We start from the raw sequence: 15,375 nt of genomic DNA on the forward strand, positions 1-15,375 counted from the left end.
GCGCTTCCAGAGGACGTAATAGGAAAGAGTACGGTACTGGAGATCAAGAAAGGATTGGACGATTTCCTGCTGGAAAAAGGGATAGAGGGGTATAGATAGGGAGCTACTGCGCAGGTCCTGGACCTGTTGGGCTGCCGCGTGAGCGGACTGCTGGGCATGATGGACCTCGGGTCTGACCCAGTGGAGGCATTGCTTATGTTCTTATTTCCCATTGCATCGCAACCCTACCTTGCGAAAATAAATTGTAGCTATGGGATACGCGCAGAAGCGGATGGTACTTTGCAAACAGTCTCTGTATCAAAATGGTTTTCAAAGAAGACCAAATTCTGATATAGAACTTGGTGCTGCATTCCAAGATTGTTGAAAGAGTTCCCACTGAAGGGTCGGAACAAAAAATGGCTTTGATATGTGTAGCGCCACAAGATCCAAGCAACAGGCGCCGTGGATCGTAAGAAGGCAGCGGACGACCCTATTGATGTTGCACGTGATCTTATACCGAGCCAGGACACGCTGCCTACCAAACTGAAGAACCTCAACTAAAACTTGGTTTTCTAGACCGGGTCGTCAACCAAAATGGAGCTCGACTCGGTGAACACTGCATAAAACCATAACAGAGAACGAAAACAGAGGAATAGCCTAATTTAGAGAAACGAAACAACTAGTTTCCAAAATGTTTGGAAATCGCCAACTAGTGAGAGAAGCAGGAATGAGCCAAACAACTGTGGATAGGAGAATTCATGACGATTTGAAATTAAAGGGCTCCTTTTAGGAAGCCGCTCGGCGCACGTGACTTTTTATCACGCGCTAAGCCCTGCGCCGGCCGAAAAACTACCGCCTGCTCAAGAGGAAGGCGGTAGCGGCTAGTGTGTCTGGCGGTTTAGCACACGCTATTACGCACGCTAAATCGCCAACGCGGCTTCGTAAAAGGAGCCCAAAGTGCCGTGCCCAAGAGTTAACCTTACACGACAATGACACACGCCTGAAACAGTGCAAGCGGCTTTTGACCACGTACTCGGAGTGCAGCGTCAGCTTCATCTGGCTTACAGACGAAAATATATTTACAGTAGTTTCAGCGATTAACGTGGAATGATCGCCTGTACGTGCCTTCAACAACACCGAAGTGTGAGATTAATGCCAAACGCCTACTACGAACCCGCCCGACCTTTAGCCAATCGGAATACTGCATCTGGAATACTGCGTTTAGTATTGGTCGCCGCATCTCAAGAAGGACATGGCGGTACTTGAGAGAGTCTAAAGGAGAGCAACGAAACTGGTAAGAGGGCTGGAACACTGCTCATACGCCGAGAGGCTGGAAAGGCTGGGGCTCTTCTCTCTGGAAAAAAGGAGGCTCAGGGGAGATATGATAGAGACCTTCAAGATCATGAGGGGCATAGAGAGGGTGGATAGGGACAGATTCTTCAGGCTGAAGGGGACAACAGGTACGAGGGGGCATTCAGAGAAACTGAAGGGAGATAGGTTCAAAACAAATGCAAGGAAGTTCTTTTTCACCCAAAGGGTCGTGGACACTTGGAATGCGCTACCGGAGGAGGTGATCAGGCAGAGTACGGTACAGGGATTCAAGCAGGGATTGGATGGATTCCTGAGGGATAGAGGGATCGTGGGGTACTGAGTAAACCAACCTGGTCGTGCATGTGCAAGTCCGGAGGGCTAGGACTTCGATAGGAGGGCAGAACTTAAATGGGAAACCAAGGTGGCAGGGGAGCCCCTTCTGATGATTCAGACAGGCCTTGACCTGTTTTTGGCCGCCGCGGGAGCGGACTGCTGGGCAGGATGGACCTGTGGTCTGACCCGGCAGAGGCACTGCTTATGTTCTTTTGTTCTTATGTTATGGTTGTCATCTCGAAACTCGGATTCACAGATCTATTCTTCATCGGTCCTGGGGTTAAGGTCCACGGCGCATACTACCGGGACGTTCTCTTAACGCAGGCGCCTTTGCCAGCGATCCGTTGCATGTCAGGAGACTACTTTATCTTCCAACAGGACAATGCTCCAGCGTATCGGGCGCAGGACACCGCAAAACGGCTGCATAGGAGAGACACCAGACCTCATCGGTCCAGACCTCTGGCCTGCGAATTCACCAGACCTAAACCCAGTTGACTACCGGATCTGGGGGCTGATACAGGAACGCGTCTACCCGACAGCGATATCTGAAATCGAAGACTTTCAACGGCGCCTCGTCTCTGTTTGGACTGAACTGAAGTAGAGCGTCGTTGACAAGTCCACAGATCAGTGGCGGCCAAGGCTGACGGTTTGGCTTCGAACACCTGCTTAACTGAAACGTTACTGTTTGACTTTACGATTTTCTGTAAGATATAGCATAAATCTTTTTGATGTGTTTTTTATTCAATTCGCAATTCATTTTCACAAGGTAGTGTTGCGGTGCGGTGAGACATATTTACAGCATTTAAAATCAACTTCGTTCAGGACACGATGGACTACGTGTCCTAAGAATCGGCCAAGTTCTGCGGCAGATAAGACAAAAAACATTTTGGTGGGGGGGTTTTCCCGGTTCACAGTGTATATACATAATGTTAGTTTTAATATCTGGATCAGCATCCAGGTTACTTATAAAAGAACAGCAGGGGCATTTTAAGAAATTTAAAGATGTTTAAGAGCCATTAACAAAATTTTGTACAGAATGATTATCGCTTTTCCCTTTGAATATACACGTCCAAGTGTGTGTGTTGGGGGAGGGGGAGGGATACTTTGTTTTTACACGTGGTTGAGGGCAATTGTTGGGTATATTGGAGGGAGGGATATAAATATTTGATATGAATTATACTTTGATAGAATATTAAGTGATGTCCGCATCTGGAATACTGCGTTCAATATTGGTCGCCGTACCTCAAGAAGGACATGGCGGTACTTGAGAGAGTCCAAAGGAGAGCAACGAAACTGGTAAGAGGGCTGGAACACTGCCCATACGCCGAGAGGTTGGATAGGCTGGGGCTCTTCTCTCTGGAAAAAAGGCGGCTCAGGGGTGATATGATAGAGACCTTCAAGATCATGAGGGGCATAGAGAGGGTGGATAGGGACAGATTCTTCAGACTGAAGGGGACAACAGGTACGAGGGGGCATTCGGAGAAACTGAAGGGAGATAGGTTCAAAACGAATGCAAGGAAGTTTTTTTTCACCCAGAGGGTCGTGGACACTTGGAATGCGCTACCGGAGGAAGTGATCAAGCAGAGTACGGTACAGGGATTCAAACAGAGACTGGATGGATTCCTGAGGGATAAGGGGATCGTGGGATACTGAGAAAGCTAACCAGAAAATATATGCAGAAACACAACCTGGTCGTGCAGGCAAGACCGGAGGGCTAGGACTTTGATAGGAAGATAGGACTCAATTAGAAAACCAAGGAGGCATGGGGGCCCCTTCTGGTGATTTAGACAGGTCGTGAACTGTTTGGGCCGCCGCGGGAGCGGACTGCTGGGCAGGATGGACCTATGGTCTGACCCGGCGGAGGCACTGCTTATGTTCTTATGTTCTTATGTAAGTGTAAAATATTTTATGTTATATTACACTTATTGAGGGTTTTAAAATGAATAAAGAATGATATATATAAAAAAGTACTGCTTTCTAAACCCTCTTGGACAATCACAATGTCCTACAAACCCTGGAAAGAAATTCCTTACCAGTAGGGCTCTTAACCATTTCATTTTCCCATATTAACCCCCTGATTTACCCCCAGCATAAAGAATAGAAAAACTTTATTTAAAAGCAGTGCCCTTTATATACCTGAATGATTACAGAAATATTATTGTCCACATACACAATCCATGACTTTCTTGTCTCCCCCCCACCCATCAGATCCTCTCTCGATGCCCCCCTCCCCCACGTGTATGGAAATGAAGTCTGGGGTCATCGATAAGATTAGGACAAAACTTCAGTATAAACCTTGCAAAGCCATTTCTGTTCATTTACCTTGTTGTATTCACAGCTCCCCATGCAGAGCAGAGCAGAATGAGTATATTTTCCTTTTAAATTCTGGCGTGACCCTAATAATAGCAGCAGAGACAGACAGGCACCCTATGAAGTAATTCAACACGTGTGAAAAAAAAAAGAGACTTAGAGAACCTGACACATTACAACAGTACCAACTGCCAAAACTCTGAAACAACCCAACCGATCAAAAAATATTTCCACATCGCTACATCTCAATCCTAAAAGCCAGAATAAGCTAGACTGCCACAGATTCCCTACACAGAAACTAGACACTAACAGAATCCCTCAGGTCCCCAAATATAATACAAACCCGAAGGCAGGTGCTCAACAAATGCAGAATAAGTGACCACCAGTTAGAAGCTGCATGATGGGCAGCTGGAGCCCCAGTTATGGAAGAGCCAGGAAGCAGCTGTCCCTTTTGCCATTGCTAAAAAAAAGATCCAGACATGAAATAAGTAAATGTGAGTTATACTCTCTACTGTAGATTATTTGAATTTATAACATTTTATTGAAGGAATCAAATAAATATACAATCTAATATAATAAAATGCTAGGCCGCGCATGCGCACTCAAAAGTCGTGTTCCCTGATCCGTCGCGGACATGAGAGTGCGCATGCGCGCTTACACGCATCGGGCTTACCACCGCTGCCGCAAGCCGAGGTCTGCGCATCGGGCTTATGCTCAAGCCGCCGCCACGGCTCCTCTCTCGAACCACACCAGGGTTTGAGCGGTGGCGAGAGCAACGGCAGGAGGGTGTCCGAGGTGCTGCGAGGCGTCCAACTGCTACTGCTGCACAGGGAAGTGGAGGGGGAGAGGGAAAAGGGGCTGCTTTGGGGGAGGGGTGTGCTGGGGGCAGGCAGCAATCTTGGTTTTCTCGGGGGGGGGGGGGGCAGAGAGAGATAGGCAGGGTGGGCCAGGGAGAGAGACAGAGAGATAGAAAGAATGACAAACAGACAGGGGGCCAGAGACACAGACAGACAGCAGCCAAGGAACGAGAAAGAAAGACAGACAGGGGGTCAGGGAGAGACAGACAGAAAGAATTACTGACAGACAGGGGGCCAGAGAGACAGACAGACAGTGGCAAAAGAGAGAGAGACAAAGAAAAAAAGACAGCGGCCAAAGAGAGAGAGAGAGAGAAAGAAAGACAGACAGCGGCTAAGGAGACAAAGAGACAGACATTTATTCTAGCACCCGTTAATGTAATGGGCTTAAAGACTAGTTTTAAATAAAGCGATCACCTTATGAATGCATATGACAAATATGTATATAAAGCTTGGTTGACTGGTGATGCTACTTAGCAGTAGTTTCTTGCCAGGTCATTTCAGATTGCTGACCTGGAACTTTTCTGAAGCTTCCTTCTCACCAGCTAGAGGCGCCCCTTGCTGGCCCAACCTGGTACTGCCCATGTTTTTTGCAAACTTGCAAAAACTCACCCCCTTGATGTGCCTTTCACCAAGTATCCCAGAGAGTTTCACCTATCTTATTTTTTTTTTTTTTTTAATTCAACCCTCTTCAAAGCTTCCTGCCCTCAGCAATCACTTTGAAACAAGGTTGTTAGCAAGGACACAGAAACTTTAGGAAAACAATTGTACTAGAAAACGAGAAGACAGCTAGATTCTGTATTATGCATTTTTATGTGGGAAATCTCAGCAGTGTCTTTTATGTCTCCGAGGCTGATCTTTGCACCATAAGGACCCAAACTCTCCTTCTCCAGCTTCCACGGAGCTCCAGCCTTGAAATCCAACTCTTTGGCTGTGGGGAGCCAGAAGTCTCAAGCTTATGAATTCGTTTTACAAGCCTCGATGGAGATGATGTCATATCATAATATCATTACTGCTAACAGATGCCTTTCTCTTTTCTTTTAAATCGCTTTTATATTACTACTAAGACAAAGAAACAAGAGAGAAAAAGCTTTCTCCAATGGGATGCTGATGTCTCTGTGGTGTCTGTCGCTTCCAGATGTGGGTCTGACGTCAGAGATGCCCTCCTGCCCTCAGCAACCCACTGAAACACCACAAAATGATATAAAGTCGGAATGCAACCCCCCCCCCTCGAATTACATATTAAAAAAAAAAAACCCAAAACAACCAGGGAAATGGATCCCTAATGCCCCAAACCAGCAGAGCAAACGATGCCTTTATGAAATGTCCATTTTCTGGGGTGGGTTTGTAATTAGAGAGCGAATGAGGACCCCCCCCTCCCCGGTAATATGACATAAGAATTTATTTCTAAAACCGCAATTACGGTAAAGTTCAATGCGGTTAACAAAAGATGAACTATACCGCATGATTCTAAATGATGGAGACATTGATATTAAGAACCGAGAAAGTCTTGAGTTTGCTATAGTGATGATCGTTTTATCGTGATATCTTTTGTACCTACAGCAATTGCATGGTGGAACCCCCCCCCCCCAAGAAAGCTTTAGTAGATTACAGAGATCAGACTACAAAGTGGGGGTGCAAAGAATGGGCTTGCATGGTTTCGAGGCGCAGTTTTCAAGACCACCCACGGCACCGTTGCAAAGTGGTCTCTCCTCTGTGCTGTGAGGCGGGATCTCGGGGCTGCAGTTCCGGCTCGGGCCGCCAGGGGTCGCCGTCGCCCTTCGGCTGGGGGCCGCGGCGGGCTGACGTCAGGCCGGTGCCGGGCTGTAAAGACTCGGGGCTGCTCCGCTCCGCCCGTCCTCAGTGTGCGGCGGCGGCGGGGGAGCGAGGGAGGAGGAGGAGGACGCGGCGCCGGCCACCATGCACCTGGGCGCCTCGCTGCTGCTGGCCGTCACCCTGCGGGTCTGCGCCCTGGACGGCGATACCCCCACAGGTCAGAGATTTCCCCCCTCCCCCGCTGAAGTTCTGGGGGGGGGGGGTCTTGGGGTTCGGTTCCTCTCGATCGGGCAGAGTTCCAGAGGTGTCCCTGGGAATCGAGAAGAGGGATGGAGGCAGCTGGCTGGCGGTTATTGAAACCCCCCCCCACACCCTCCAGTGGCTTAATCTCAGGGGTTCCCCCCCCCCCCTGATCTCTAGTCCCTGATGTGGGAGGTTGCGGGGACCCCGAAAGCTGCGGTTCTGCAGTTTTTGCAACTTGCTTCGGGTGTCACCTTCGATGCTATTTATGACTTTTTTTTCACTTGTATATCTTTACATTTTTGTGGTCTTTTGGTTTTACTTTCTGCCCAGGGGGTTCGGGGGGGGGGGAAGGTGCACTTAAAGATCCCCCCGGCGCTGTGCGTTGTTGGTGGTCCCGATGCCCCGCTCCTTGGCCACAGGGGACAGCTTCCCGGGCTCCTTAGCCTTGATCCAACCCCCCCCCCCCCAAATGATCTGTTTCCCCGGGGCACCATCCCAGGCACAAGGGGCGCTTATGGGTTCCCTTTGCTGCTGAGAATAATAAAGCCCCAACTTCTCGATCTGTTTCAGGAGCAGATCTGCAAAAAGGTGCTTTTTAAAAAAAAATTATTTCCCACCTTGGCTGTGTTTTTAATGGGGCTGCTTAGTGCAAAGGACCAGTGGAAATCCAGAGGCTTGTGCTACCCCTGTCTGGAGGCGGTTTTGTGGCATTCATTTTATTCGTGTCTGGAAGGATGTCTTCTAGGATCTGGTCAAAGCAAGCAAAAACGTCTTTGAGGTGTTGGTTTTTTTTTTTTTGCAAACTCTCAGTTAGTTATTTCTGCCCCAGAATAACATGTAAAAGATTCTTGCAAAAGCCAATGAGTTGGACCTGATCTCTTCCTTTAGCTGAAGTATTAGCAAAATGGTGATTTTTATTGGATGGTTTTTTTTTTTTTTAAAGTGACTCCTGGAGCATTCTAGTAGGAAAACTCAGCTGGGTTATACATATTTCATGTGGAAATAGTTAATGATATGATTTTACTCATTCAAGTGGATGTGCGTATAAAGGGATTATGCCAAGAGGAAGGGCAACTTCGTTCTAATAATGATTTATGGTCTGTCATTCTTCTGTATATACGAATATATATATATATATGCATATTAGGTAAACCAATTCTACATAATGTGTGCTTTGCGTCATGCATGATTATAAATAAGAGTACCAGTAGTCATGTAACATTTTGGCAAAAGAAAAGAGAAACGGAAAAATTGTAGAAATAATCGTGACTAATAAGCCCTCCTCTAAGCCTTCCTAACTTTTTTGTCTCATCTTGTCATATTTCAAAGAATATTCCATAATGTTCTTCATCAAATTTTCGTATTGCAGAATGAATTGTGGTGTTGATGCTTTTTCTGCATTTCTCTTGGCCACTTGACTGGGAACTTGTCTAATTGGCTGAATAAGGGAACCCAAAGTCGCCCCCCCCCCCCACCACCCCGAAAGCTGTGGACATTACTGGAGTTTCTCCCTTCTTTCTGGGGTGAAGGGCCACTGCAAGGGGTGTACATGAAGCCGCTGGGCTCTGCCTTTTTGCCGATGAGAATAGAATGCAAGCATATACTGTCCGAGGGTTCTAGCTGGCCCTCTATGCCAGTTCTGGTAGGCGCACATGTGTGGAATAATTCTCACCAGGGCACAAAGGAGATGCTTCAGACCCTGAGCTGGCTTATTGCTATCTGTATATATTAATGGATGCAGAAAAACCTGTATAGAGACATCAAATAGAGGCACTGACTCGTGCTTGGTTTTCAGGATATTTGGGGGCTCTCCAGCTTTGCATTTTGCTGGAGTCTGGAAAATCCATAGTGTGTTGGAGTCACCAGCAGCCTTTTTGCAGGATGTGCTGAGATATTCTTGGGGAAAGTCGGGTAGGTTAGCAGCAGCTGGGACACTCAGTGTGTGTGTGTGATTTTCCAGGGGTACATTAGGGGTACTTTGGATCCTCGGTGGTACTCTGGTCATGGCCCTCCTTCATCTCCGCATTTTTTATCTTTACTCTGGGTCTGACTCTGTTTGGACCTCCCCCTCTTAAGTATTTAAGATACTGGGACCCGGAGCAGAAATTTGGGAGGGAGCCCCAAAAGCCACCAGCTGGCTATGTCTGCTTTAGCTTCAGGTAGGCATGGGGGCCCATTTGTTTACACCGCGCTAACGCTGGTCCTGCCCTCGAGGGTTAGACACCAGGTGACCCCCGTTCCTTGTAATTTTCCACTGTAGCTGTTGACAGCAAGAGAGAACTTTCTTCGGTATAAAACTCCTGCTAATGCTTCTGAGTCCCCTCAGCTTTCATCTTTGGTACCTGGGTTGAAAGAGGACATCCAGGGCTAGTTTAACCCCTGGAGAACTGGCTCTGATTCTGAAACCAGCATCATATATATTCAAGGTGTGTGAGGGGGGGGGGGGGCTTGAGGACTTGATTACAGCTTCACAGTCCAGGATCTCAGGCCCTAAGGAAAACTATTAATGCCACATGTTTAGCTAGAATATTTAAAGCTTGGATTATGGCCAATAAGCACACCTAGAATTAATACAACCGACCGCCAATGGATAGTAGGATTTCACAAAGGAATAGACATTTAATCAAGAACTCTATGTGCTCCAGGGCTAATCCTGTCCTGGGTCCAAGACCGCTCTCCTACGGACAATGGCGTTCTCTCCCTCTCCCTGCTCCAGCTTAATTGGACGATGACTAAACCAAGGGCTCCTTCACAGCTCCTAAAACCTTTGTAAACTCTGGGCGCTGAAAACGTGCTGCCAGGCCATCCGCCCAGGAGCTAACGTGTGCTGTGAGACACTACGCTGGGAATTGCAGTGGGGGGGGGGGTGGTGTTTGGGTGGCGAGCATTGCTCAAGTTTTAAGAAGGCGGATTTGTCATCTTAATCCTGCTGCTACCAACAGAGTACCGTAGTTCTTTGCATCTCCTTTTGGGAGTGAGTGTGTTGTGTGTGTTGTGATTTAGGAAAAGCTGAAAAGTAGAATTTTTCTACTGATTAGCTGACTCAGGTGAATGAGATGGCGTCTAGTGCGGCTTTTTTTTTTTTGGGGGGGGGGCAAAAAGTGACTGAATTCTGCAGAATACAGCTGCACAAAGGGATTGATTTTCCTAATTTTTTGGCGCATCCTCCCTGATGCGAGAGGCAGCTTCTGTTAGTCTGTGAACCTTTCGTAACGGCTCGGGGGTTTCTTTCCTCCCACCCCTAAGGTTTAACTCTTTCCTGTTTAGTCTAGGCCAAGGGTTCTCAGCCAGGCCTTAGCCAGTCCGGTTTTGGGGATATCCACAATGAATACGCATGAGATAGATCTGAAGGTAGAGAATAACATGGGGAGAATTTTGTCCCTGTCCCCGCAGGAACTCAATGTCCCCTGTGAGTTTTGTCCCTGTCCCTGCCCCCGATTCCTGTAAGCTCTGCCTTAACCGCACAAGCCTCGAACACTTATGATTTTAAAGTGTTTGCAGATAAGGACGGAGCTTGCAGGAATGGGGCAGGGACAGGAAAAGAACTCAAGGGGATGGGCCGGTGAAAAATTTGTCCCCGTGTCATTCTTTATTTGAAGGTACTTCGTGATCATTTATCTTATACGCATTCATTGTGGATAGCCTGAAACTTTGACTGGCTAGATATGTGCTGAGGACTGAGTTGAGATCCCCTGCTCTGCTCCTCGTAGAAAATTGTCCTTGGCCAAGGGCCACCCACATTCTCTCTCCAGAGCCTGATAGGTATGCACTTCAGCCACAAGGTGTCGCCATAATCCTCGCAAGAACTCTCTTTTGAAATGGGCCTGTAAGTACTTTCCCAGCCCCTTCCCCTGCCTGCCCCGGTATTTACACAGCGGTGGGAGCACCTGGTCTCCCACGGCCCCGCTGTTACTGGGTACCTTCTACCGTGGGCCATGCAGCGGATTTCAAATCCACGTTTCCCTTCATTTCAGACCTGCCGTGCAGCCTGCAGTAGATGGAGGCTGGTAACAGCACGGTCGTGGGAACAGAGGAAGATGCTTCCACAGCTGTGAAAGGGGTGAGCTGATGAGGCCGTGGTTTTGGTGCCTTAAGCCGGCCCTGCTAAATATTATTCTGGATCGAGCACAGAAGAAAACTAGTGGCAGACTCGTGAAAAATGAGCTTGAAAGGTCGTGTGCCCATTCTGCTCCCAGGTAGAAAAGGCTGCCTGAGCGTGGATAGGAAGGAGAGTGCCCAGTTTGTGATAAATCTTGCCAGGAAATAATGTACCCAGTTTATCTGCTCCTTTTTGAGTAATACTGTATCATACGTGGTACACCGTCAAAAGCACGGAGGGCAGTGGCAAAAATGTGGACTGCTGCTTCCACCGCTTTGAGGCCTTCTGTTTTATGCTCTGAGGGAGGTGTGTGTGTGGGGGGGAAACCCCCCCGACTACACTTAGAACTGCTCGAGCTCCCGTTGGGGAGGGGGGGAACTCCCGTTCTTTTTGCTGTTCAGGAGTTTTCAGTGTAGTTGGGGGGGGGGTTCGCCCTCCCCAACAGGAGCGCGAGGACTTCTGAGTGTAGTGAGGGGTTCCTCCCCCCATTCCCCTTAGAGCGCAAAAGGGAAGGCCTGAAAGGTGCGGAAGTGGTGGCGCGCCTTTGTCCAGCATGAAAATGTTGCCACTGTCCTCCGCGCTTTTGACGCATCACCATCGTAAGTACCTGGTGAAGTTGTATGTTTGCCGGCGATTGTCTTGCTTAGGGTTCTCCTATGGCTCCAGAAAAAGGAGGACAGATAGAGAAATTTGAATTGAAATTTGAATTTCCATTGAAAGCAAGTTACGGTGGTGGCAGCAGCAGCCAAAAATAGCAAACAAGATGCTAGGAATTATTAAAAAGGGGATGATTAACAAGAATGATACAATGACCCTGTATCACTCCATGGTGCGACCTCATCTGGAGTATTGCGTTCAATTCTGGTCTCCTTCTCTCAAGAAAGATATAGTGGTGCTAGAAAAGGTTCAAAGAAGAGCGACCAAGATGGTAAAGGGGATGGAACTCCTCTCCTATGAAGAAAGACTAAAAAAGTTAGGTCTCTTCAGCTTGGAAAAGAGACGGCTGAGGGGAGATAGGATTGAAGTCTACAAAATCCTGAACGGGTACAAGTGGATCGATTTTTCACTCCGTCAAAAATTACAAAGACTAGGGGGACACTCGATAAAGTTACAGGGAAATACTTTTAAAAACCAATAGGAGGAAATATTTTTTCACTCAGAGAATAGTTAAGCTCTGGAATGCGGATAGCGTAGCTGGTTTTAAGAAAGGTTTGGACAAGTTCCTGGAGGAAAAGTCCATAGTCTGTTATTGAGAAAGACATGAGGGAAGCCACTTCTTGCCCTGGATCGGTAGCATGGAATGTTGCTACTCTTTGGGTTTCGCTGGATTGGCCACCGTGAGAAAGGTCTACTGGGCTTGATGGTCTGACTCAGTAAGGCTATTCTTAAGTTCTTAAGTAAAACCAGGATGCCTCAATCTGTTGTCCTTTTTCTGGAACCATATGGTAACCCTAGCCTTGCTAAAGCTGAACCCTGATTCACCAAAGACTTTTTCGCTCTTGCCCAGCACTGAGCCGCTTGCTGAATGGCTGCCACCAATTGTCGCAGAACTCATGAGAACTGGCAGCAGCGTAAAAAGCTTGCTCGTGCCTGGTGCACTGCTGGGCCATGAGAACTTGAGGCAGCCATTCAGGGATGGGCTCAGGGTCGGGCAGCAGCGCAAAAAGCTCGCTCATGCCTGGTACTCCGCTGGATCACCAGGGATTCAAAAAGGTACACGAGGGAGGTGGGAGGGAGGTAAAAAAATTGTCAGAGTTGACCAGGACAAGAGACGGGAGGGATCCCTCCTGTCCCCGCCTACCACTCGACCAGCAGGTCATACGGCAAGCTCGGTGGAGGCCTGCAGGACATCGGGAGAAAGGGGGGACAGGTAGGATTACCATATGGCTCCATATACATAAGGAGGGTTCCTGGTCTGTGAAGCTTACTCTAGTTGAGAGATACAGGCAGGATAGTATTTAGTAATCACTTTACTACAGTAAAACAGATATAAACTGAACAGGCTAAGGTTGCCAACTGTGTCCAGATTCACCCAACAAAGTTAATCTGGTCCTGGTTTTACCCCCATTGCATGCTGGTATTTGTAGTCTTGCCTTTAAAAAAATAAAAAATTAGGGATTGCACTGGGGAAATCAGATCCACAAGTCCCTTCAAGCAGTGAGGTAAGCTCAGGCCCGGATCAACCCTTTTGTGTGAACCTGGACATAGTAGGCAATCCTAGTCAAGACCAGAGTGTTTAGATTTAAAGGCAGTCTCTGAAGTGAACCCTACCACCGTGGCCAGCGATAAAAAAAGGCCTAATGCGGCTTTCTCAACGGAGCCTTTAATGCATTAAGACAGAGGTGTCAAAGGCCCTCCTTGAGGGCCGCAATCCCGTTGGGTTTTCAGGATTTCCCCAATGAATATGCATGAGGTCTGTTTGCATGCACTGCTTTCATGGAGAAATCCTGAAAACCCGACAGGATTGTGGCCCTCGAAGAGGGACTTTGACACCCTTGCATTAAGACAAGGAAAGTGAAAGGTAAAACAGCCTACGGAGATGCCACGTTACCCGGTTCTGGGCTGGAAATTTTAGGGGTCAGCCCTGGTTTTGAACTTACATCCCAAAGCAGTGTGGGGATGCTGCCCCTTGAAAGCAGTGCTGCAAGTCCCAGAATGCCCCAGGACGGGTTGGTGAGAAAACCAGGACCGTCTCAAGCCTGGAAATGGGTATTTTGGCATCGCTGAGACTGTAAATTGACCCTTTCAAACATGATGGCATATCTATATGCAGGCAGGTCTCTCTGTACATTTAATCAATTTTTCATGAAGATATAATGGGAAAAGTGATTTAACAGTGCATTAGTAACGGACCCATTAAACTGTACAATGTGTGCTTAATTAAGACAAAACTTGGCTTATGGTAAATCCTGGTCATCAAGAGGGTTCTTGATGTTGGGAAAGCCGTGTGTTAGTTACGGTGTTGATTTTTAAAGTGTGCCAGTTAGTTGTAATTCTTTGTGTTTGAACTTAAACTCAAAAATGGTAAAAAAAATATTGCAGCTGATTCAAAATACTGCAGTGAGATTGATATATGGTCTGAAGAAATTGGATGTATTTTATAAGAAACTTCATTGGCTGCCTATAGAGAAATGTATAGTTTATTTTTAGCATTTATATACCACTTATAGTCTAAATGGGTTACATTTTCCCCTACCTGTCCTGGTGGGCTCACAATCTCTCTAATATACCGTATTTTCACTCATATACCGCGCACCCGTGTAAAACGTGCACACGGGTATAGCGCGCGGGAAACTGTAATTTATGTAAATAAATTTTTATATACCGCGCACACCCCATACCGCGCATGCCGCCCCGACTCTCCTTTCGCCCGCCCCGACTCTCCTCTGGCCAGCCCGACTCTCCTTTAGCCCGCCCCGACTCTCCTCTCCCCCTTGAAGTCCTGTCCCCCCTTGAAGTCCTGCCCCCACCCTGAAAGCCTGATGCCCCCCCCCGACGTCCGATTCACCCCCCCGCAGGACCGCTCGCACCCCCACCCCGAAGGACCGCTCGCACCCCACAGCCTCCCCACCCCCCCATCATGTAGAAGCTGCCTACCGTCGTCCTGCTGCTTCCTCTGCCGGCGGTCCTGCCCCTTCTCTTAGCCCTGCGTCTACGCTGCTTCCTCTTCCGGCGGTCCCGCCCTTTCTCTGACGTCAGAGAAAGGGCGGGACCGCCGGAAGAGGAAGCAGCGTGTTCGAGCGCGAGCGGTCCTTCGGGGTAGGGGTGCGAGCGATCCTGCGGGGTGAATTGGACGTCGTGGGGGGGGGGGAACTATGTAAAAAAAAAAGGGGATAACGCGCTCACGAATATAACGCGCATGGTTATACTCGCTTTGTAAAAATCGTGTATAACGCGCGCGTTATATGCGTGAAAATACGGTACTTGAAGCAATGGAGTGACTTGCCCAGGGTCATAAGGAGCAGTGTGGGCTTGAACCCCCAACCTCAGGGTGCTGAGGCTGTAACTCTAACCACTGTGCCACCCACTCCCTTGTTTCATCATATTGTACAGGCAGAGGCTTCCTTCTGATCAACTTGTTTTGTTCTTTTCACATTTTCATTATTCATCTAATAGATTGAGTAATACATTTTTATTGCAGTCTCCCTCTTTTAGAGATATATGTTTTAAACGTCAATTTAATTCTACTTTTGCATATGCTCCTATTATTTGGAACAATTTACCTATACAAATAAGGACAGAAGTTAGTTATTGGAAATTTCGTTGAAAACATTTTTCTATGATAGATTATAAAATTAGTACTTTTAGTTAAAGAATTGTAAGGACATCTTTTTATCCAAGGAATTATATTTTCCCATAGAATTATTATAGCTTCTTTTTTATATAAATCGCCTTGAACTAAATGGTATTTGAGTGATTCAGAAATCTTGTCTTAGATTAGAAAGAAGATATATCAGTCCAACGAGCCCC

General features: G+C 47.6%; 1 protein-coding gene across 1 annotated transcript in view; it reads left to right on the forward strand.

Moving 5' to 3' along the window:
- Nucleotides 1–6,640: 6,640 nt before the first annotated feature.
- PTPRU (protein tyrosine phosphatase receptor type U) overlaps nt 6,641–15,375 on the forward strand; it is a 489,953-nt gene continuing 481,218 nt past the window's right edge. The window contains exon 1 of the mRNA XM_033956533.1: nt 6,641–6,780. Coding sequence (XP_033812424.1) covers nt 6,708–6,780 — 73 coding nt within the window. The 5' untranslated portion in view covers nt 6,641–6,707. The remainder of the gene's footprint in view (nt 6,781–15,375) is intronic.

This window comes from Geotrypetes seraphini, chromosome 8 (genome assembly GCF_902459505.1).
Source record: "Geotrypetes seraphini chromosome 8, aGeoSer1.1, whole genome shotgun sequence".
Lineage (NCBI taxonomy): Eukaryota > Metazoa > Chordata > Amphibia > Gymnophiona > Dermophiidae > Geotrypetes > Geotrypetes seraphini.